Source organism: Cervus elaphus, chromosome 16, assembly GCF_910594005.1.
Source record: "Cervus elaphus chromosome 16, mCerEla1.1, whole genome shotgun sequence".
In the NCBI taxonomy this organism is placed as follows: Eukaryota; Metazoa; Chordata; class Mammalia; order Artiodactyla; family Cervidae; genus Cervus; species Cervus elaphus.
Genome location: NC_057830.1, coordinates 33,662,680 through 33,685,271, shown reverse-complemented (window position 1 = coordinate 33,685,271; position 22,592 = coordinate 33,662,680). Strand labels below are relative to the sequence as shown.

Sequence of the window (22,592 nt, the reverse complement as noted above, 5' to 3'; positions counted from 1 at the left end):
AATAGAAAATTAACATTGGTCAAGGGCCTACTTTATACTAGATTGTAATTTGGGATTTTAAAAATATCTCATTGAAGAAATTAAACATTTTCATGAAGAAACTAAAGTTTAGTGAGTGAACACCACTCCAGGACAACACAGTGGATAAACCAAACTCCTGACAGTCAACCTCAGGGCCTGTCTGGATCCAAAGCCTGTGCTCTTTCCACTAAGACACAGGAAAAGAGAAGAATGAGTAGCTCTATGATGATTTACAAACAAAATTGCATTCTCAAAAACACAGCATGCACATGACTCCTCAGGTGGTGGCATGGAGATAGACAGGCCTCTCCACTGGGAACCCATGGACTGAGGCCAGCCTTGATTCTGCCACAGCCTTCCCTTGGGGCTTTGGGAGAGTTCCTTCTTTTTTCTGCTTGGGATGTTCGAATGACCAAATAGGACAGTGTACATGACCCTGATGGTCCTCATAACCCTATATGTTTACGTGACCTTTATGACTTTTCTCTTTTTAAAATAAAATATAACTATAATTCTCATTAGCCCTTATCCTCTGCTCCAGGCAATTAACTGTCAGTCTGAGAGCTTACAATGTAATTGTTCTCCCAGTGTTGCATATGGTGTTGTTACATATACTTTATAAACTACAGCTTTTTTGTTTATTTTTTATTTAAGTGTTTTTAAGAAGTGTTTATCTGTAGAGTATATTCATGTTCACATACTGCTCCTGTGTTCAAATCACGGAGGAAAAAAGCAACAAAGTCCCTTAAGAGGTATTTATGAGGGGATGAAGAATCACTTAAGAATATCCTGATGAAGCAATAAAAATTACTTTATTAAATCTCAGCACATGAGCATTTTTTTTTAGTATTCCATGTGTCAAAATGGGCAGGCATAAAGTAGTTCTGTATACTGAAGGGTGAGAGTTACCTGGTGCAAAAACCCTTGTGCAATTGCTGAGTTACAAGCTAAACTAGCCACATTTTTCATAGGGTGCTATTTTTACTCTAAAGAACAACAGATAAGCTATTAACACTTGGGTGTGTGACATAATTTCAAGGAAAACAACTAACAGTATTTACTGCAAATGATAAAATTCAAGTTTCATACAAAAATCAGAATTTTGGAAAACATTTCTGCTACTATAAACTTGACCACTACCAATACTTAAAGATTTTGCAGGAGATGAGATGGGAGGTGATATTAATGAATGTGATTTTTAAATATTATATTGTGAATATGTTAACACTGAAAAATCTTCATAACTTAGTAAACAAATATTTCTCAAGTGTCCAATACATGCTGATTCAAAATCACATGTGGATAAAAGATCTATTCAAAATGTAAGATAAAAATCAGTGAACTTTAACGTAACAAAATGGTTTCAAATCCCACATCACAAGTAACCTTTAGGAAATTTCTACTTGTTGAGTTTTGATGTAATATCAAAGGATATTCACAATTATCTGAAAAAATCACTAATATATTCTTCCCCTCCAACTACAAATCTAGATGAGCCTGGATTTTCTTCACACACTTCAACTAAATATACTGCAACAAACTGAATGCTGAGAGATATGAGAATCTACTTGTCTTCTATTAAGTCACACATGAAAAGATTTGCAAAAATATAAAACAATTCCACTCTTACTAAATTTTTTGTTTTGGAAAATAGTTATTTTTCAGGAAAAAAATGCTCCTTATGTTAACATTAATTGGGTTATTGTTGTTAGTTCTGAGTGATCTACTAGTTTACATTTTTTGTTTTAATTCTAATATGGTAAATATGAATAGATACAAACTACATCAACAAAAGATCTTTAGGGGACCTCAATTTGGAGAAAGTAGTCTTGTGAGAAAAAAGTTTGAGAACTGCTGTAATTGAGGTTTTTTTCTAATACACATAAAAAAAGATACTGAAGAAAGATTTCTAACTAGAAAAACTATCTTATTACCTATATGTTTTCCTATTTTTTAAAAAATGGTGGAATATCCATTTGCCTACCAGAATGCAAATGCCACATATGCATAAATAGATATGTCTGTTCTCCATTATTTCCCCAATGACACATAATCTTTAAATAATAAATGTCTTTATGAATGAAAAGTAGAGAAATCTAATTCTTAGTTTAACATATATATAATATGTATACATGTACATAGCTACATTCCTTAAATATTATCAAACATGATGATTTGTCTGAAGAATCAAAACTCCAAACTCAAGAGATGAAGTATTTTTCTTTCAAAAAGCACTGACCTAAAGAGGGATTAAAAAACAATAAAATTTAACTTAATTTTGTTTCTGAAACTGTGTTTCTTTTCATTCTCTAAATTAATGACCAGGTTCACAAGAGTCTACTTAATAAATACAACAAATTAAAATACCAGGAGAAAAGAGGAGGAGCTAAGAAAACGAGGAAAAGGAAACAGAGAAAAAAACAGGGTGACAGGAAAAGCAACAGGGAGAAAAAAACAGAGTAAAGGTGAATGAGATTTTACATAACTCTTTAAAAAAAACAAAAAAACCAAAACTTCTGAAACCCCAAAATGACTCTTACTTGCCCAAATAAATTTAGTCTTTAAACAAGTTACCTACTAAGGTGGTGTCTAAGTACCTGGCATTTCTTAAGCTCTCGCTTCAGCTGGAGAAGTGTAATATGCTGTGGTCCTTCTTCCAGGTTTCCAATGCCCCGGTGTCCTCTGAAAAAGGTGACCTCCTGGGTCATGTTAAACCACTCCTGCAGTTTGTGTTGCTGCTTTTCATTTAGTCTCACAGAATCTTTTAAATCCATCAGGAAGGTAAAGGCTTCCTCTAAACAGTTTTGGTAACCCAGACATTCTCCTTGTAGCTGAGTGACTTGCTCCTCAAGAGAATGGATCTTATTTTTATCAGGAGTCCCCTCCTGATGGATCTGGCTAGTTTGGCTGCTACTAGCCTGCTGGCTTTGCAAAGCTTCTCGAAGCAACTTAATCTCAAATTCCATTTCATCCATACGGTCTGACTCGGGGCTGAAGTTTAAGGTGGGTTTGTTTCTAATGTTGCGTGCTCTGTTGGCATATTTGAGAGAATTTAAGGACTCGTCAAAATCCGAGGACGATGGGCTGACACAAGTGATCATGACGGTCTTGGCACTGCCTCCCAGGGAGTCTTTCAGAAGCCGGGTAATTTTAGCATCCCTGTATGGAATATGTGAACTCTTCTTGCGTGGATCCCCAAGAGCGCTTATTACATTTCCTAGAGCCAGCAACCCACTGTTGATCTGAATGGATTCTTTGAAACGTTCGCCAGTATTCCCCGTTTTGGTTACTCTTTCTGATCCAGCCAAATCCACAAAGTGGAACTTTGAGACAATATGCCGGTGGGAATGCCATGATCCATCTTCAGCTGCCTTTCTATTTTTGTCCACTTGACAAAGGCTGATGGTGAAAATCGCGTGTGATCTACTGGAGTGCTCGTTCATTTGGGTCGTACCCGTATGCCTGGCTGCATTCCCCATCTCCAGGAGACTCATCACTTCATCTGCACTCTCCACCTGGCATTCCTTGGCCCCAACAATCACTTAAAATAGCAACAGCAAGTTTGTAAAACAAGTTTTAATCAAAATACAGTAGAGTTAAGTTAACCACACAACAATTTTCATTTGCTAAGCTGCCCAGCTAAGACAGGCCCTTAGGAAAAAAAATCAGTATCTGTATTTAAAATGGATAACCAACAAGGACCTACTGTATGTAGCACATGGAACTCTAATCAATTTATATGGCAGCCTGGATGGGATCCAGGGGAGAATATAGATACATGTACATGCATGGCTGAGTTCCTTCCTTGTTCACCTAAAACTATCACAACATTGTTTATTAATCAGTTATACTCCAATACAAAGCTTTTGTAAAAAAAAAAATCAATAGCATTAAAAGAAAAAAGTAACATCAGCAACATCATTAAATAATTTTAGATAATCTTCTAACAGGATTATTTTAATAGATGGCATTCATTTTGATGTTTAAATTCTAAAAGATGTAATATATGCGTGTATGTTTTAAACAATTTGGGGTTTTTTTTTGGAATCACACTCAATTCTTTAAGATGGCTAACAAAAGAAAAATTCTTTATTCCAGTATTTTGACTTGTAGAGTGTAACATACTGATTAAAAAATTATAGATTAATTATCTTTATAACTCAAAAGAATTAATCAGTAGGAAATTAATGGAAAGAAATTAGCCTCTTTTGATTTTCTTTAATATTCAAGCCATCCTAAGGTTTAAGGTTTTTAGAACATAACCAGTGATAAATGAAAATTTCAGTATAAATAAAGCTGGTTATTCAATCTAAAAAACAGGTTTCCCCTATGTAACATCTGAGTGCAAGGCAATTCAAAAAAAGCAAAAAAGCTTCTATTTCAGTGGCAGAAGAGAACCCAAAAAAACTGAAGCTTACAAATATTTCAAAAAGGAGTAGGTAGATTTGGGATTTGAATCACAGCAATAAATCTGGGCTCAAGTTACAGCACCACGCTTCCTCTTTAATCAGATCCTAACATGTCGCTCTTTCTTGAAACAATATTCAACTTTTTGCCTTGTTTTCAACATGATGACTCTTAACAGCCCAGTTCATTTAAATTTCTAAAGTACCTGTACTACAACAGGGAGTGCTAAACTATGGTGATTATAAAATATGACAATGTAAACATAAATCATAGCATGACTTTTATAAAAGTTTTCTAATGTTAGGCTATAGCTTGGCACTAACTATGGTCCTCAAACCCAGCTGAAAATCACCTAGGACTTTTATAAAAGTCCAACACCCATGCCCTATCCTAGACTACTTCATCAGAATTTGTGAAAAGTGGGGCCCAAAAATCAATATTTCTTAAAAAACTCCCAAGGTGGGATGTCCCTGGTGGTCCAGCGGCTAAGACTCTGCATTTCCAATGCAAGGGGTCCAGGTTCAATCCCTGGGCAGGGAACTAGATCCCACATGTCACCCTTGCACCATGGCTAGAGAAGATTGCACGCTGCAACGAAGACCCAGCACTGTCCAAAGAAATAAAAATGCTTTAAAGGAAAGAAAACTTCCAAGGTGATGCTAATTGTGCAGCATCCAGGCTGGATACCAACTACCACTTGACAAAGAGAACTCTATACACATGTCAAACAAATGCATCTGGGTTGTGAGTGGGACATTTTACAAGGTAAGCAGCAATCTGTCTTAAGACGTACATTCTACCAAAATTTTTACAGGATTGCTATCAGTTATGAAGTATTTTGATCATTAAGCTTATCAGGAGTGACAGTGTACGCTTCTGTACTCTCTCTTTTACAACAAACATGTATTATTTTTGTACTTTTGTATTGTAACTTTTAATAAAAGATAAAAACATTCAATAATTACATTTTATAAGACACAGAAGCTCAAAACATCAGTCTGAATTTTGTTCAGAAAAGATAAACTATATGAAATTATCTAATAAGGCCACAAAGTACCATGTATGTTTTCTTTCTAAAAAACAAAACAAAAACCAATTCCTTCACTCAGGAATGCCAGGGCTGCAAAGACAGGGCCTACAAGGAGGCAAGCTTTACTGCCCCCTGCAGGCTACTGAAGGCGCTAACCATCTTATTTTCCTAACTACTAGGAAATCCCTCAGTCACAGTCATCCCTCTGGCTTGATCCTTTATCTCCAGCAAGATTCTACTCAATGTGTTTTCTAGCAGAAGACATGCAGTAACAGTCACTGTTACTAATAATCAGGAAAATCCGAAACCTAAATGTCCAACACCAGACTGTTAATCAAATAGATTATATATTCAGAAGATAAAATTACCACATAAAGTCATAAATTTGAAAAATATTTAATGATATGAAAATTCTTACAATATAAATATTTAGTAAAAATATAAGATATAATATGATATGTGGAGTTGCAAGTGTAATTTTTTAAAATCAGAGAAAGAAATCTGGAAGAAAACACACCAAAATTGAGTTCTGAACTTTAACTTTCTTCCTTATACTTTACTATGCTTTCTAAATGTTTTGTGTTGAACATATTACCTTTTAAAACAAAAAAGTGGAAAGTGTTATTCTTTAACATACTTGTATTTCGACCTTCCCATTCTCACCTTCTCCTATTTCCAAACAAACAGACATTTAATGATATTAACAGGCTGACAGCACAGAAAGTCAGACCTTGAGAAGCACAACAAAGGACAGACAAATGTCAGTATGAAGAAGCAAACACAAAAACTCTAAATTAATTTTTTTTTCAAAAAGAGGAAGCAATAGGTGTGCTGGGACAAAAATCAGAAAGGCAGAAAGGACAGTTCTGGATCAACTTGGATGAACACAAAAGGGAGACGCCATCCCCAATCTCAGGGTAACTCTGCGAGAAGGGAAAAAAAAAGTACAAAACTAATTTAGCCTATGTCATAATCTTTCTTAAGGTCAGACCAGGAGGGGGCGGGTTATTGGAAATAAATACAGTTGATCCTTGAGCAACACGGCTTTGAGCTGTGCAGGTCCACTTATGAGTGGCTTTTTCTTCAATAGTAACATACTACAGGACTACAGGATCTGAGGTTGGTTGAATCCGCTGATGCGGTACCATGGATACAGAAGCGGACTGTAAGTTATACTTGGATTTCTGACTGCATAGGGGGTCAACACCCCTAACTGCCAACCCCCTCCACTTTGTTCAACGGTCACCTGTATTTTGAATTATAACTTATAACTTCATCATACCAAGTGGTCTGAACTTCTGCTTTTCACCTAGGTGAATTAGCTGCTACTGGTAATCAGTAAGTTACTCCATTTAAAAGTAAAAACAAATGCATTTTGTTTCTATGTCTATTTTTAAAGAATCCTTGGAAAATGTCCAGAAACTGAACTAGATCATATTCATTTGTTAATGAGGGCTATTAATTAAGTAGGCTACTTCACCTGTGTTTCCCTTTTCATCTTCTCGGATGTGAAGATCTTTCACTGATGTCTCCAATTCTAGAAGATCTCTTAGGTCTTCCTTGTATACTTCTATATAAGACACTTTTATATTAAAGTCAATGCTAGGCTTTTCAGAGATGTTTTGAAATATTTCTTGGATAGCACGAGGAATGATACCTTTTTGACCCTCCACAACTGAAGCTGAAAATTTAGAAAAAGAAAGCCCATCTGAAACTTAAGATATAAGAAAAGCTATAAGCAATAAATTTACAATCAGGGAGCTCGATCTAGAGCTCTGTGACAACCTAGAGGGGTGGGAATAGGGAGGGGAGAGTGGGAGGGAAATTCAAGAGGGAAGGGACATATGAATACTTATGGCTGATCCACACTGCTCTGTGGCAGAAACCAACACAACACTGTAAAGCAATTATCCTCCCATTCAAAATAAATTTTTAGAAATAAAAAAAAATTACTACCATCAATAAATGTATTTTCTCAAATTTCTATTATAAATTTTTAAAAACCGTAACTATAAAATTCAGAAGCAACAGTTTTCACATGCGTGCACTTACTCAAACTTCAATCATGCATTCATTAAATATTTATATGGTACCTACTATGTGCCAGGCAGTATTCTAGGACCCCAGGAACCATCAGTGAACAAATCAGGGAAAAGATCCCTGCCCTTATGGAATTGTACTAGGAGAGACAGACAACAGCAAAAGAAGAATAAGTGAATTATATCGTATATTAAAAGGCATTAGGTATGCCTGGAGAAAAAAATACGGCAAGGTAAGGGGGACTGGAAGAGTAAGGGTATTTGGGTGGAAGGCGATTGCAACTTTAAACTGGAAAGTCATAATGTGGGCATCACAGAAAAGCTGACATTTGAGGAGAAACTTGAATGGCTGGCAGAGGAGCCATGTACGTATCTGAGTGTCCCAGACAGAACAGCAAGTGTGAATGTGCTAAAACAGTGTGATCCAGAAACAAGGAAGCCAGTGTAGCCGGAGCAGAGGGCGCAAGGGGAGAGAGGCAGGGTACGCGGTCAGAGAGGTGACAGGAATCAGAGCGTGTAGGTGTCTGCGGACCACGACAGACTTTAGGTCGTATTCTGAGGGGGATGAGTCACTGCAGCAGAGCAGTAAGTTGGAATTTAAGAGACCACTCTATCTGCTGGGTTTTACATCGATCATAGGAGGGCACGGGTGGAAGTGGGAGACCACTTAGACCAGTGCACTCACCCAGGAATCTAGAGAGTTCAAGGGAGAGGAGGGCCTGATGGTGACGCAAAGTTGGCAGCAGAGAAAGATGACAGGTGACCAGAGTCCAGATTGGTGTTGAGGGGGGAGCCGTTAAGATTCCCTGACAGACTGGATGCAGACTGTGAGAGAGTGATGAGTCAAGGACAACTCCAAGGTTTTGTCTTGAGCGAGTGAAGCGGTCATCAACTGAGAAGGGGAAGAGTGTGTGTTGAGTTAGTTTAAGGGAAAAATGGCAGAAGTTCATTTTTTTATTTATTAAGTGTGAGATATCTATTAGGGATACAACTAAGAAGGGTGCAGTTGGATATATGAGATCACAGTTCAAGACAGTAGTCTGGACTGGAGGTTAAAAACTGGAAGTCAGGTAGCTACATATAGATGGTATTTAATATCATGGGGCTGGATGAGATCAAGAGGAAAAGCAGAGAAGTCAGAAGAGAAGAGCACCAAAGACTGAGCTCTGGGCATTTAACCATTTGTGGGTTCACTTAAGAGGAACTACTAGCAAGAGAGTAGGAGGAAAACTATGAATGTGGTGACCTGAAATCCAAGTGGAGAGTATGTAGCAAGTTTGCTGAAAGGCCAGTTTGACTGGAATGACCAACGAATTTAATAAAGTAAAGGTCATCTGTGATATCTAGACAACTGCCGTGTCAGATGGAGAGAACTGACACCATGAGTCACAGATGAATGACACTTTCAAAGTTCTTCTGCAAAGAGGAGCAGAGAAGTGGGATGGTGGATGGCAGGTGGAGTGGGTAGAGAAGAGGGGAGGTGGGCAATGCTATTAATTATTTTAAGATACAGTAAAGACTGAATTACCCAGCATTCTCTCAATTATTAACACTAAAATACTATTAAAATCACACTGTTGTAACTGATGAAAGACTGTGTTCACAATGATCTGATCACTGTGATTATTCACTGTTAAAATACCATGTGAGCAAAGATTTTCAAAATTGATTATGCCCCATTTCCTCAAGGTGGGCAAATTGGTCCTCTAAAACACAATGAGAATGTAAACTCCGACAGCTTTTTTGGAGAACCATTAGTATCAACAGTATCAAAAGTTGAAACCATAATCACTCTCTGACTCAGAGATAGTTCTACAGAAATACATGCACATACAATCAAACGTGTTATATAAGGATCAGCAAAGATGTCTTGTTTCTGCTTTATTGACTATGCCAAAGCCTTTGAATGTGTGGATCACAATAAACTGTGGAAAATTCTTAATGAGATAGGAATACCAGACCACCTGAACTGCCTCTTGAGAAAGCTGTATGCGGTTAGGAAGCAACAGTTAGAACTGGACATGGAACAACAGACTGGTTCCAAATAGGAAAAGGAGTACGTCAAGGCTGTATATTGTCACCCTGCTTATTTAACTTATATGCAGAGTACATCATGAGAAATGCTGGGCTGGATGAAGCACAAGCTGGAATCAAGATTGCTGGGAGAAGTATCAGTAACATCAGATATGCAGATGACACCACCCTTAAGGCAGAAAATGAAGAACAACTAAAGAACTTCTTGATAAAAGTGAAAGAGGAGAGTGAGAAAGTTGGCTTAAAGCTCAACATTCAGAAAACTAAGATCATGGCATCCAGTCCCATCACTTCACAGCAAATAGATGGGGAAACAGTGGAAACAGTGGCTGACTTTATTTTTCTGGGCAACAAAATCACTGCAGATGGTGATTGCAGCCATGAAATTCAAAGACGCTTAACTTACTCCTTGGAGGGAAAGTTATGACCAACCTAGATAGCATATTAAAAAGCAGAGACATTATGTTGCCAACAAAGGTCCACCTCGTCAAGGCTATGGTTTTTCCAGTAGTCATGTATGGATGTGAGAGTTGGACTATAAAGAAAGCTGAACGCTGAAGAATTGAAGCTTTTGAATTATGGTGTTGAAGACTCTTGAGAGTCCCTTGGACTGCAAGGAGATCCAACCAGCCCATCCTAAAGGAGATCAGTCCTGGGTGTTCATTGGAAGGACTGATGTTGAAGCTGAAACTTCAATACTTTTTGGCCACCTGATACGAAGAGCTGACTCATTTGAGAAGACCCTGATGCTGGGAAAGATTGAGGGCAGGAGGAGAAGGGAATGACCTAGGATGAGATGGTTGGATGGCATCACCAACTCAATGGACATGAGTTTGGGTAGACTCCAGGAGATAGTGACGGACAGGGAGGCCTGATGTGCTGCAGTTCATGGGGTCACAAAGAGTCAGACACGACTGAGCAACTGAACTGAACTGAAAGATGTCTTGTAATTGAGAAAAAATTCCAAACACTAACAAATTCATTAGTAGGAGAATGGTTAACAATGGTATACCACGCATCTATTTTTAAACAGATGTCTAAGATCCATAAAGTAAAAAAAGAAACTGCAGAGCAAATTTCACTTGGATAAAAGAAAACATACATACATATCTATGTGAAGGGTACTTCTGAAAAAATTCACAAAAAATGGTTACCTCTGGGGAGTTAGGACAGGGAGAGAAAAGAGAGGAAAACTTTCATAGTTGTAATACTTGAATTTTTACCTTCGGAAATACATATATAGTCTAAAAATTTTAAATACAGATTACAAAAATAAACTAAATACACTCCATAGAATTGGAAAAAGCACAAAACAAAAATGCTTACAGTCAAATGACAAGACAACAACAACAAAAACCTAAATGATACTTATGTAACAGTTTAAGGCAAAAATAAAAGACTTAATAAGGAAACACTGAAAGCCCCAGGAATGCAACAGGCATAACTGGTACCAATGAAGTTCAAGACAGACAGAGGCAGCAGCAACTGAACCCAGGTTAGGTCGCTTATCCCACAGCCCTGTGCACTAAAACATCTCTCTTTAGACTTTATTATAATGCAGGTGGACTGTTTATTACTGTATTCCAAATCAATGGACTGCAACTCATTTATGTTAGCAAGAACCCTTTAAAAAAAATATTGGTGTCATATTTCTTGACACTTAGCCAAAAAGCTCATTTTGAAAAGAGCGTGAGTTTTTTTCCCCTGGTGGTTCAGAATCCACCTGCAATGCGGGAGACCTGGCTTCGATCCCTGGGTTGGGAAGATCCCCTGGAGCAGGCAACCCACTCCGGTATTCTTGCCTGGAGAATTCCATGGACAGAGAAGCCTGGTGGGCTACAGCCCATGGGGTCACACACGACTGAGGAACTAACACCTTCATTCTAACGGAAAGTACATTCCAAGCTACAAAAAAAATGGCTTACAAATGAACCTTAAAAACAACTTGCTTCCAAGTTGAATATTATCAATGTTCAGATTTTAGGCAACAGACATCCTGAAAACCTGAGCCTTATTAACCTGGACAGTCATTCACTTAATTCAAGATGCAAGACAGGGGAACTCCCTGGTGGTTCAGTGGTTAGGACAGCGCTTTCACTGCCCAGGGCACCACCAAAAAACCGCGAAAAAGATGCAAGATCACCATCGTGTGGCAAGTGAAGGAAGCTGCAGGTTTTTCCAGCACAAGAAAGTGAAAATTCCTTCTAGAGAGCTTCCAGGAACTAGCCAATAGCACTATCTATAAACTTCAGCATTATATATGCATTCTAGCTTAGCCAAAATATGAGGCTGATCAGAAATAGCTCATTCATTTCCCATTTCAATAGATAACAAAGCACGGCAATTCAAAAGATGTATCAAAAAGCTGAATTACAAATAATACTTATAAATAAAGCTTCAAAATGTACTCTGGTAACCGAAAGATCACATGTGCAACGTCACACTTATACTCCTGAAACAGACTATTTCAGAATGAAACTATAAAGTTTCATTATACTTCAACAGCCACCATTTAGCTTTTATACACTATTTAAAGAGTATGCAAATGAAAGTTTTTAGACATTATGCTTGGTAAAAGTTGGTAAATTCAAGGTTCCGAAAAGCAGGAAAATGAGTGTGACTTTCAATAAGTATTACACTGAAAAATAACAGATTCTCATTTTGCCACAGTGCCTAACATGGTGCCCTGTGCTGTGCTTAGTTGCTGAGTCGTGTCTGACTCTTTGCGACCCCATTGACTATATAGCCCTCCAGGCTCCTCTGTCCATGGGGAATCTCCAGGCAAGAATACTGGAGTGGGTTGCCATCCCCTCCTCCAGGAGATCTTCCCAACCCAGGGATTGAACCCAGGTCTCCCACATTGCAGGTGGATTCTTTACCATCTGAGCCACCAGGGAAGCCCTAGCCACTGCAAATGCAATCATTTACTGGAGAAAAAAACAACATTATTTGCATGGTCAATAATCAAACAGTAGATGGCTGACCTAGAATTGGTGTTCCACAGGTAGCCTGGGAAATTGAAAATGCTATTTTCACAAATACATCAAGAAATGCAACTTCAAACGTAAGTGTAATTTTTCAACTACCAGATGGTGAGAGAAATATTTTGAATTTATGAGTTCCTGTGACTGGCAAGGATAAAAGCAAATAAATGGCTTTCATATATTGGTAGTGGGTATATACACAGGTACAGCCTTTTTGGAGGATAATTTTTCACTATCTATCCACATTTTAAATGTGCATAGACGTGGCACTAGTGTAAAGAACCGGCCTGCCAATGTAGGAGACGTAAGAGAGGTGGGTTTGATCCCTGGGTTGGGAAGATACCCTGGAAGAGGGCATGGCAACCCACTCTAGTATTCCTGCCTGGAAAATCTCATGGACAGAGGAGCCTGGCAGTCTGCAGTCCATAGGGTCACACAGAATTGGACATGACTGAAGCGACTTAGCATGCTCCCACTTCTCAACAAATTTACTTTTAGGAATCTATTCTACAGAAATACTAGCACATGGATCCAAAGTTAAATGTACCAAGATACACACTGCAACTTTTTTGGGGGGCACCTCAAAGCTTGCGGGATCTAAGTTCCCTGACCAGGGACTGAACCTGGGCCATGGTGGTGAAAACACCAAATCATAACCACTAGACCACCAGGAAACCCCTTGCAACTTTTTATAACAGTAAAAATCAAACCTAATCATTAATACTGTCCCTTAATGCTGGAATGGATGAACTATGATCCATTTAAACTATGGAATATTATATGTGCAGTCAAAAAAAAGGTGAAATTCTATGACCTAAATGGGAAGAAGTGAAATGATATTTTATACTGTTAAATGAAAAAAGAAAGTTAAAGAATTACAGGTATAAAATACCTCAGTAAATAGACAAATAACAAAAAACAAAAACTACATGTGTGAATACTTGTAATAAGCCTAGACAATGTCTAGAGGACTCTAGACAGCAATGTACACAGCCAACTATTACTTCCTAGGAATGAAGAAGCTTTCATTTGTTCATTTTGATTTCTTAAGCATCATATGCAATTCTTTTTACAATGAACATTAATTTTTTTAACTGGGGCGGGGGGACATCAAAAACTGTTCCTAATGGTGATATTTCTTCTGGAATGAAGTATTTTAGACCAATTAAAATGTTTTAGGACAATAGATAACTTTAACAACTTTTTCCTGTAAGGAATTAAAATTGGATTCATGGCCTTTTAAAAAACAATTTAGCTATATGTCACCAAGCTGTGAAAATTTTATAACTCTTATTAGTATATGGCATATACTGAGTCTTAAAGAAGATAAAACATTTGCCAATCAAAAAAACAAAGCTAAGTCCTCAAGAAAACCCACAACTTGTAGTAGAAAAAAACTGAATTATTTATCAAGAGACCCTAAAATAATCTAGTAACTTTAATCTCTTAATTGTATATCACTGTGATCCTAAAAAACGGGAACGGGTAGGAGATACTGGGCACTTATGACTCTTCCATTTAATCTTGGAATGAGAGCTTCCTTGGACAACACAGCTGCCCTCTAACTCTCCCTACCAATCCCTGCTTATAAAAAGAGATGTTCTTAACAGTCACTTATTTAGTGTTTGAGAAGCACCAAAGCAATCACACTGAGAATCATTACACATAAACAGAATATTAACAATAATTTTAGACAATGATACATATGCACAACATTCAAAGTTTGTTTTTAGTGGAGGAAAAAAAAAATGAATACAGTAAACGATCTCAGCAGAGAACCTAGCTTTCAGTCTCAGCTCCATCATGAGCCACCTAACTGAACAAGTCCTTCATTGCTCTTTGGCTGCAGCCAAAGAAAGGAAGAGAAACTATTTTCAAGGTTCTTTCCAGCTCTAAAGAAAATCCTATGATCCCACCTTTCCCAACTAGAATTACAAACATGAGAATTTCTATCCAAAAATATTCAGTTATAAAAGTAAAAATCTGCTTATACATGAGGTGATAGATATGTTAACTGGTTGGGAGGAATCCTTTCATAATGTATACATTTATCTAATAACAACACTGTACACTTTAAATATTTTACAACTGTATTTGTCAATTATACTTCAATAAAGCTAGAAAAATAAAAATCTGGCTAGAAAATGTTTAAAAAACACTTTACATAATACATTTCTCCTACTGCCTCTAAGTCTTGTACACTTTAAATATTTCACAACTGTATTTGTCAATTACACCTCATTAAAGCTAGAAAAATAAAATTTAAAAAATCTGACTAGAAAATGTTTAAAAACACTTTACATAATACGTTTCTTCTACTGCCTCTAAGTCTTAGTTGCAGGACTCTCAACATTTATAATACTAAAAGATGCAAAATCTGATCATGTTAACTCATTTCTCTCTTATTTTAAACTCTGTTCAAAATGAGAGAGTGTTTCCAGAGGCCAGCGTTGGGAGGTGGGGAAATGGGTGAAGTTGCTCAAAAGGTAAAAACTTTCAGCTATGAGATAATTAAGTTCTGGGGATATAATGTACAGCATGGTGACTATACGTAACAATATGTATTGTATATTTGAAAACTGTTAAGACATTAGAACTTAAAAGTTCACATCACAAGAAAAACATGTAATTACGTGAGTGACTAATGTTAAGCTGTATCATTCTGCAATATATAGATATATCAAATCAGTATGCTAAATACTTTGGACTAACACCGTGTTACAAGTAAATTGTATCTAAAAACTGTGAAAAAATGACAAAGAGCTGAACACTGAATATTGTCTTAAAGGCCTTTTCTCAAGCAAATATAATAATAAATTAAACTGTTTAATGAAACGTCAATATTTAAAAACAAATCTTTCAAAAATGATCTTATGAACACATCTAATTATCCTATTCATTATTTCATTCAATCAATATGTTAAGCACCTACTATGTGTCGGGCACTGTAGTATTTCAACTTCTACTATCTCAAATAAAAGTCAGAGTAAGAGAACCTTACCAACATGGCCTCCTCCGATGGTGTATGTCTTCCCAGATCCAGTCTGTCCATAGGCAAAAACGGTTGCATTATAGCCCTCAATGAGAGACAACACTAATGGCTTTATACAGGTATTATAAACTTCATCTTGAGTGGAATTTTTGCCAAAAACAAAATCAAAAGTAAAGATTCTATCTTTCCCAATGATAATTTGTTGGGTGTTTGGAATAACTCTCACACAAGCTTGATGATTATGAAGAATTTCCTTGTATAGCAGAGGTCTAATTCTTATAGCAACTTTAACTGGTATTTCTTCCATGGCAGCTTAGATTTTACTAAATAGATTTTCTACTTAATATCCATCATCTAGTGTGAGACACATCCATTTTACGTAAGATCTGGACCCCTGTGTATCAAAATAAAAACAAAATTTAGTTATTGACTCTTCTTTCTTAACAAACTAACCATCTTCTAAAGCAAAGTCAATTAGAGCAGGCTTTATTCCAATATAAGATAGCTACAAAGAGTAAATCTGTCTAGAAAAAGTATACCTATATAATTCATAGATGAAACAATACAATGTCCAGCTTTGCAGCAAAATAATTTAGGGGGTGGGAGCCATGAGTTAGTAAATGATAAAGGAAAGTGATAAGTGAATGGGATTCAATCATGCCATTCTTTCTATAATGGTAGTATGTTTTCCAGCTCATTTACCTAAATATTGAATAACTGGGGAGTTAGAAACATACAGCAAGGAAATAACTGGTAATTGTACATATGTACGCAAGTAGTACAAAGCAAACCCTTATATTAGACTTTATAGCTATGTACTGAAAAATAACATCTCCCCTTTGTCACAATGTTAGAAATTAATCCATGAAAACAGTTTAAAGGATTTCTATAAGTCAATGTAAATTTAAAATGAAACTTTTTATTCAAAGATAACCAAAACTAACAGAAAAACTGTTGTTTCATTCATTAATTATGTGGTACTTTTTCTAAAATTCTCTAGTGGGATTAATACACTAAAAATTAAATTGGTAGCTATATCTACAATGAACAACCTGAAAAATAAATTAAGAAAACAATTCCATTTACAATAACATAACAAATAATCAAATGCTCAGGAATATATTTAACAAAAGACATGTAAAACTTACACTCTGAAAACTACAAAATATTGTTGAAACTAAAGAAGATCTAAATAAATGGAAAAACATCTCATGTTCATGGACTGGAAAGCTTAAAATGGCAATATTCCTCAAACTGCTCTCAAGATTAAACAGAACGCCTATCAAAATCCCAGCTGACTTCTTTGTAGAAATTGAAAAACTGATTCTAAAATTCACATGGAAATTCAAGGGACACAGAATAGTGAATACAGTACTGAAAAAGGACAAAGTTGGAGGATATGCTTCCCCAATTTCATAACCAGGCAACAGTAATCAAGACAGTATGGTACAGGCACAAAAACAGAAATATATAACAATAATTGGATAGACTGCTCAGAGATAAACTCACCCACCTATGGTCACCTACTTTCCATGACAAAGAAGGCAAAAACATACAATGGAGAAAGACAGACTCTTCAATAAGGGGTGCCGGGAAGACTGGACATCTAATGTAAAAGAATGAAATTAGAACACTCCCTAACACCAAACACAAAAATAAACTCAAAATGGATTAAAGACCTAAATGTAAGGTCAGACACAATGAAACTCTTAGAGGAAAACATAGGCAGAACACTCTATGACATAAATCACAGTAAGATCTTTTCTGACTCACCTCTGAGAGTAATGAAAATAAAAACAAAAATAAAGAAGTGAGACCTAATTAAACTTAAAAGCTTTTGCACAGCAAAAGAAACCATAAACAAGACGAAAAAACAACCCGCAGAAAGGGAGAAAGTATTTGCAAGTGAAGCAACTGACAAAGGATTAATCTCCAAAACTATACAAACAGCTCCTTCAGCTCAATTAAAAAAAAAACACAACACAACCAAAAAATGGGCAGAAGGTCTAAATAAACATTTCTCCAAGGAAGATATACAGATGGCTAAAAAGCACATGAAAAGATGCTAAACATCACTAATGAGGGAAGTGAAAATCCAATGAAAACTACAACAAGGTGTCACCTCACACATTCAGAATGACCATCATCAAAAAATCTACAAACAATAAATGCTGGAGAGGGTGTGAAGAAAAAGAGAATGCTCTTACACTGCTGGTGGGAATGTAAATTGATATGGTCACCATAGACAACAGTATGGAGGTTCCTTAAAAAACTAAAAACAGAAGTACCATATATGATCCAGCAATCCCACTCCTGGGCATACACTTGGACAAAACCATAATTCAAAACGATGTATGTACCCCAATGTTCACTGCAGCACTATTTACAACAGCCAGGATATGGAAGCAATCTAAATGTTCATCAACAGAGGAATGGATGAAGAAGATATGGTACATACAAAATACAATGGAATATTACCCAGACGTAAAAAGGAACAAAATTGGGACATTTCCATAGACGTGTATAGACCTAGAGACCTACAGAGTGAAGCAAGTCAGAAAAATAAATATCATATATTAATACATATATGTGGAATGTGAAAAAATTGGTACAGACGATCTTATTTACAAAGCAGAAATAGAGACACAGACAGAGAGAACAACATATAGGTCCCAGTGGGAAGAGGGGTGTATGGGACGAACTGGGAGACTGAGATTGTGATTCACATATATACACTAATGAAATGATGTCTAAAATAGACAATTAATGAGACCCTGCTGTACAGCACAAGGAACTCTACTCAATGACTTGTGGTGACCAAAATGGAAAGGAAAGCTGAGAAAGACAGGATATACGGCTTCCTTGATGGCTCAGCGGTAAAAAATCTGCCTGTAATGCAGGAGATGCAGGTTCTATTCCTGAGTTGAGAAGATCGCCTGGAGAAGGCAATGGCAACCCACTCCAGTATTCACACCTAGGAAATCCCATGGCAGAGGAGTCTGGCAGGCTACAGTCCACTGGGTCACAAAAGGGCCGGACACAACTTGGTGACTAAACAACAAAACAGCTGATTCATTTTGCTGTTTTAGAAACTAATACAACACGGCAAAGCAAGTATGAACCACAAAAGTCTTAAAAGGAAACACAAGGGTAACTCTTTGTAACCTCGAATTTAGCAATGGTTTCTCATTTACATCACCAAAAGCAAAAGCAATAGCAATAAGCGGTGAAAGGAAAAGTACATAAAACGAACTCAATCAAATTGAGAGTTTGTACCCCAAAGGATACTACCAAGAAAACGAAAAGATAGCAGCGCTATTCACAACAATCAAGACATGGAAACAACCCAAATGATCATCAACAGTTGGATAAAGAAGACATGGTATGTATAGACAATGGAATACTACTCAGCCATAGAAAAGGAAAATAATGCTGTTTGCAGCAACATAGATGGACCTAGAGATTATCATACAAAATGAAGTTAGAAAAATACAAGTACATATGACATCACTTGTATGTGGAATCTAAAGTATGACACAAATTAACTCATCTACAAAACAGATAAAGACTCATAGACATAGAGAACAGATCTGCAATTGATCTGCATAGACATAGAGAACAGATCTGCAATCAAGGTGGAGAGAGGAGAGGGAAGAACAGAGTGGGGGTTAGTAGATGTAAACTATTATATACAGAATGGATAAAAACAAGGTCCTACTTGACCTTGGGACTATATTCAATATCCTGTGATAAATCAATCATAAAGGAAAAGAATGTGTGTGTGTATATATATATATATATATATACATATATATATGTATGTGTGTGTATATATATATACATATATATATGTATGTGTGTATATATATATATACATATATATATATACACACATATCTGAATCACTTTACTACACAGCAGAAATTAACATAACATGGTAAATCAACTATACTCCAATAAAAATTTTAAAAAGGGTTAGGGACAGGTGCCTCTGTCCATGAGATTCTCCAGGCAAGAATACTGGAGTGGGTTGCCATGCCCTCCTCCAGTGGGAACAGGCTGGCGGTACCTCAAAATGTTAAATACACAGTTATCACTTCACCCAGCAATGCTACTCTCAAATATATTTTCCAAAGAAATAAAAACATATGTTGACATAAAAAGTTGTAAATGAATGTTCACAGTCTTGTTAGTATAAAAGTTAAAAGAAAAAGGAAGTAATAAGTAATCTATGTTTAAATGCAGATGAAAAGTAATCAGTTTGGGGTGGGGCTGAGCCCTATGGAGAAGGGCTCTCTAGTAACCGAGCAGACTAATGGGCTAAAATAATATTTTCAGCACTACATGCAGTGAAAATGTTAATTAAGGCATATTTAGTATTCACTAGCCTTTAAAAAGAACTCTGCAGCAGTACTGTGCATTTATAATTTGGGGAGTGGACAGTCTGAAAAGGATCACAGTAACAAAAAAAACATTTACATCACGGTACTAACAGCCCAATGAGAGTTAAAAAAATATCAGCTCCCCTGGGCTGTAAAATCCCAAAACAGAGTCAACAAACAATCTTTAACGGCCAAACAGATGCACTTAACCTTGGCAGTTTTAATCATTCTAGTGAAATTCAGCACTGAAAAAACAAATACTCATAAATATGGGGAATCTTTTCTTGGATAATAAAGGACTATACACCATTTGGTATTGGAAACTTTTCCAAAGAAACTACAGGGATGTAGTATGATTTAGTTCTTCCAAATGTCTCTGAACACCTATATTAGGAGTTTTTACCACACAGATTAGTTTTTTTAATACCATCACATTAAAACAAAACAGTCTTATGTTAAGCTAAACCTAACTACTTCCAGTAAAATTGCTAATAAAAGGTACAAGTATTAAAAAAAAAAAAAAAGGTACAAGTATAATTGAGATGTTTTCACTTTATTGATTTTTTAAATAGGAGTATCTATAAACAATCTGAATACAAAGGCAACAAAAATCCACCTACTCTAATCACTAAAAACCGATAAGGGCCCATAAACATATAGCTAGCAAAAAAAAAAAAATCAGTATAAAAGAATTTATTTTTCTTTTTTAAAAAATTCATAGTACTTATACTTCTTTAGATACTGATCAAATACAGCCATCAGAAGCATATATATTATCTCACCAATAAATCTGAAGAAAGGTAAAATATGACTGACTGGTGATATTTACGCACACTCAATGGAGTTTTGAAATCTGAGCAAAGGAAGGAGAAATGTTTGATTATTGATGCCATTACTGATTAGAAAGGTGTCTCCAAATACCGTAGTCATCTTGTGCCTCTGGCTTTTCAATAGTAGTTATTATCTAAAAATTGTAGTTTGTAAGTAATAAATATTTTCGTAAGAAACTTTCTGGCAAATGAGTAGTGAGTCTCATAAGGATCTCAGAAAAGGCCCCAAATGCATTAAGAACTAGACGAAGAAGACAGGAAGCAAACATGGGGAAACAACGAAGCTTTCCAAACGGGAGGGGGCGAGGTTTTATTTTTAAAAGGTTTAAAAGAAAGAATCTGGGCACCCTTACTCTCTCAATTATCTCCGGCTGTAAGGGAGAGGGCTTTCAGACTTCTGCAGAGCTTAGAATGCAGCAAAGTTCCAACATCCGCAATGGAAAAAGGAGGCCTGTGGGGACAAAACGAAAGCCCCAAGGAGGGTGGGCCTTTCCCGTCCCTCTTCAGATCCCACAGCTCAAGTATGAACACAAGATAATACACAAGATCCGACTTCGTGCGGCTAGGTCCGGGGTTCCCGTGCGTCCCTATTCCTCAAGCCCCTCTATCTCATGGGGCGCCCAACTTCCCCGGCCACTCGCCGGGGGACCCCAGCAACGACCTCAGGCCCCCTCGGGCGCCCTCCTCCGTCTTGCTGACGCCCCAACCGCCCACCCCGCCAGCCAAGCCTCGACGGGTCCCAGTCCCCCGGCCCGCACCCTCTCCTCCCAACGGCCGGCCGAGGACGCCGGCGCAGAGGAGGCGCTGTCGCCGCACCAGACCCGGACCTCCCGCCCGGCCCGGACCGCCTGCCACTCACAGACCGGTTCGAGAAAGCCCGTCTCAGGCGGCCAGCGCAGCGTAGGATTTCTCGGCTTCACTTCGCTCCGCCGCGCCGCCGCTACCGCCGCCGCCCGCGCCTTTTGTTGTTATGAGTTCTCCCGGCAACCGGCGGAGCTCGTGCTGACGTGCCCCGGCCCGTCAGGGCGTCCGGCGGCTCCCGGGCCCCGCCCCTGTCTGCCAAGCCCCGCCCCTGGACCCGCCCCGTGAGGGAGGAGCCAAGAACCGGTCGCCTCCCAGATTCCCTCCAAATTAAAACCCAGGGACCCCTCTCACAGTGCTCAGCAGAAGTAACCCTCCACGAGTTTGTAAAGTGATTATGAGAAAGATTCACATTGCTTTCAGTATTTTAGCTACCAATTCTATTTATTTTTATTGAAGGTACGGTCATAAAAGGAACCATTTTAAGGTGTACAATTCAATGGCATTTTAGACATTCACAGTGTTGTGCAACCATCACCTCTATTTCCAAAACATTTTCATCATTCCAAAAGGAAAACCTAATACTGGTTAACAACACTCCTATTCCTCTCTCCCCCAGCCACTGGAGACCACTAATCACCTTTCTAAAGATTCACCTGATTTGGGCATTTCATAGTCGTAGAATCATACGTATTGTGGCCTTGTGGTGGCTTTTTTTTTTTTTGCTAAAAAACAATTCCCAGGTTTACTCCTGTAGTAGCAAGTATCAGGACTTTAATTCCTTTTTATGGCTGAATAATATTCCATCATGAGGACATACTACATTTTATGTATCCATTTATCAGTTAATGGACACATGGTTTATTTCCACTTCAGGAATACTGTAAATAATTCTGCTGTGAACATGATATACAGGTATCTGTTTAATGTCTTTTTTTCAGTTCTTTAAGGTATTTAGACCTCACAATAAGAGATGAGGTCTTAAGAGGCCTCTGAAGACCCTCTCTCTCAAGAAGCTGTAAGAGTGACCCAGAGAGTCTAGGGAAATGGCACCCAGTGGAAAGCGGCCTTC

The 22,592-nt window shown here is 37.5% G+C and overlaps 1 protein-coding gene and 1 non-coding gene across 9 annotated transcripts in view; one reads left to right on the top strand and one right to left on the bottom strand.

The window, feature by feature from the left end:
• Positions 1-21,751, bottom strand: part of KIF27 (kinesin family member 27) — an 82,029-nt gene extending 60,278 nt beyond the window's left edge. For 2 of the 8 annotated variants that reach the window (XM_043927185.1, XM_043927190.1), the window contains exons 1-5: positions 21,579-21,751; positions 21,073-21,170; positions 15,517-15,901; positions 6,939-7,139; positions 2,619-3,562 (exon numbers count right to left, since the gene is read on the bottom strand). In XM_043927185.1, coding sequence (XP_043783120.1) covers positions 2,619-3,562; positions 6,939-7,139; positions 15,517-15,814 — 1,443 coding nt within the window. In that variant the 5' untranslated portion in view covers positions 15,815-15,901; positions 21,073-21,170; positions 21,579-21,751. The other 6 variants (XM_043927189.1, XM_043927192.1, XM_043927188.1 and 3 more) reach the window with 5 other exon arrangements.
• TRNAG-UCC lies at positions 4,896-4,968 on the top strand. Its single transcript has one exon. It is a non-coding gene; the product is annotated as a tRNA-Gly (tRNA).
• Positions 21,752-22,592: the final 841 nt, after the last annotated feature.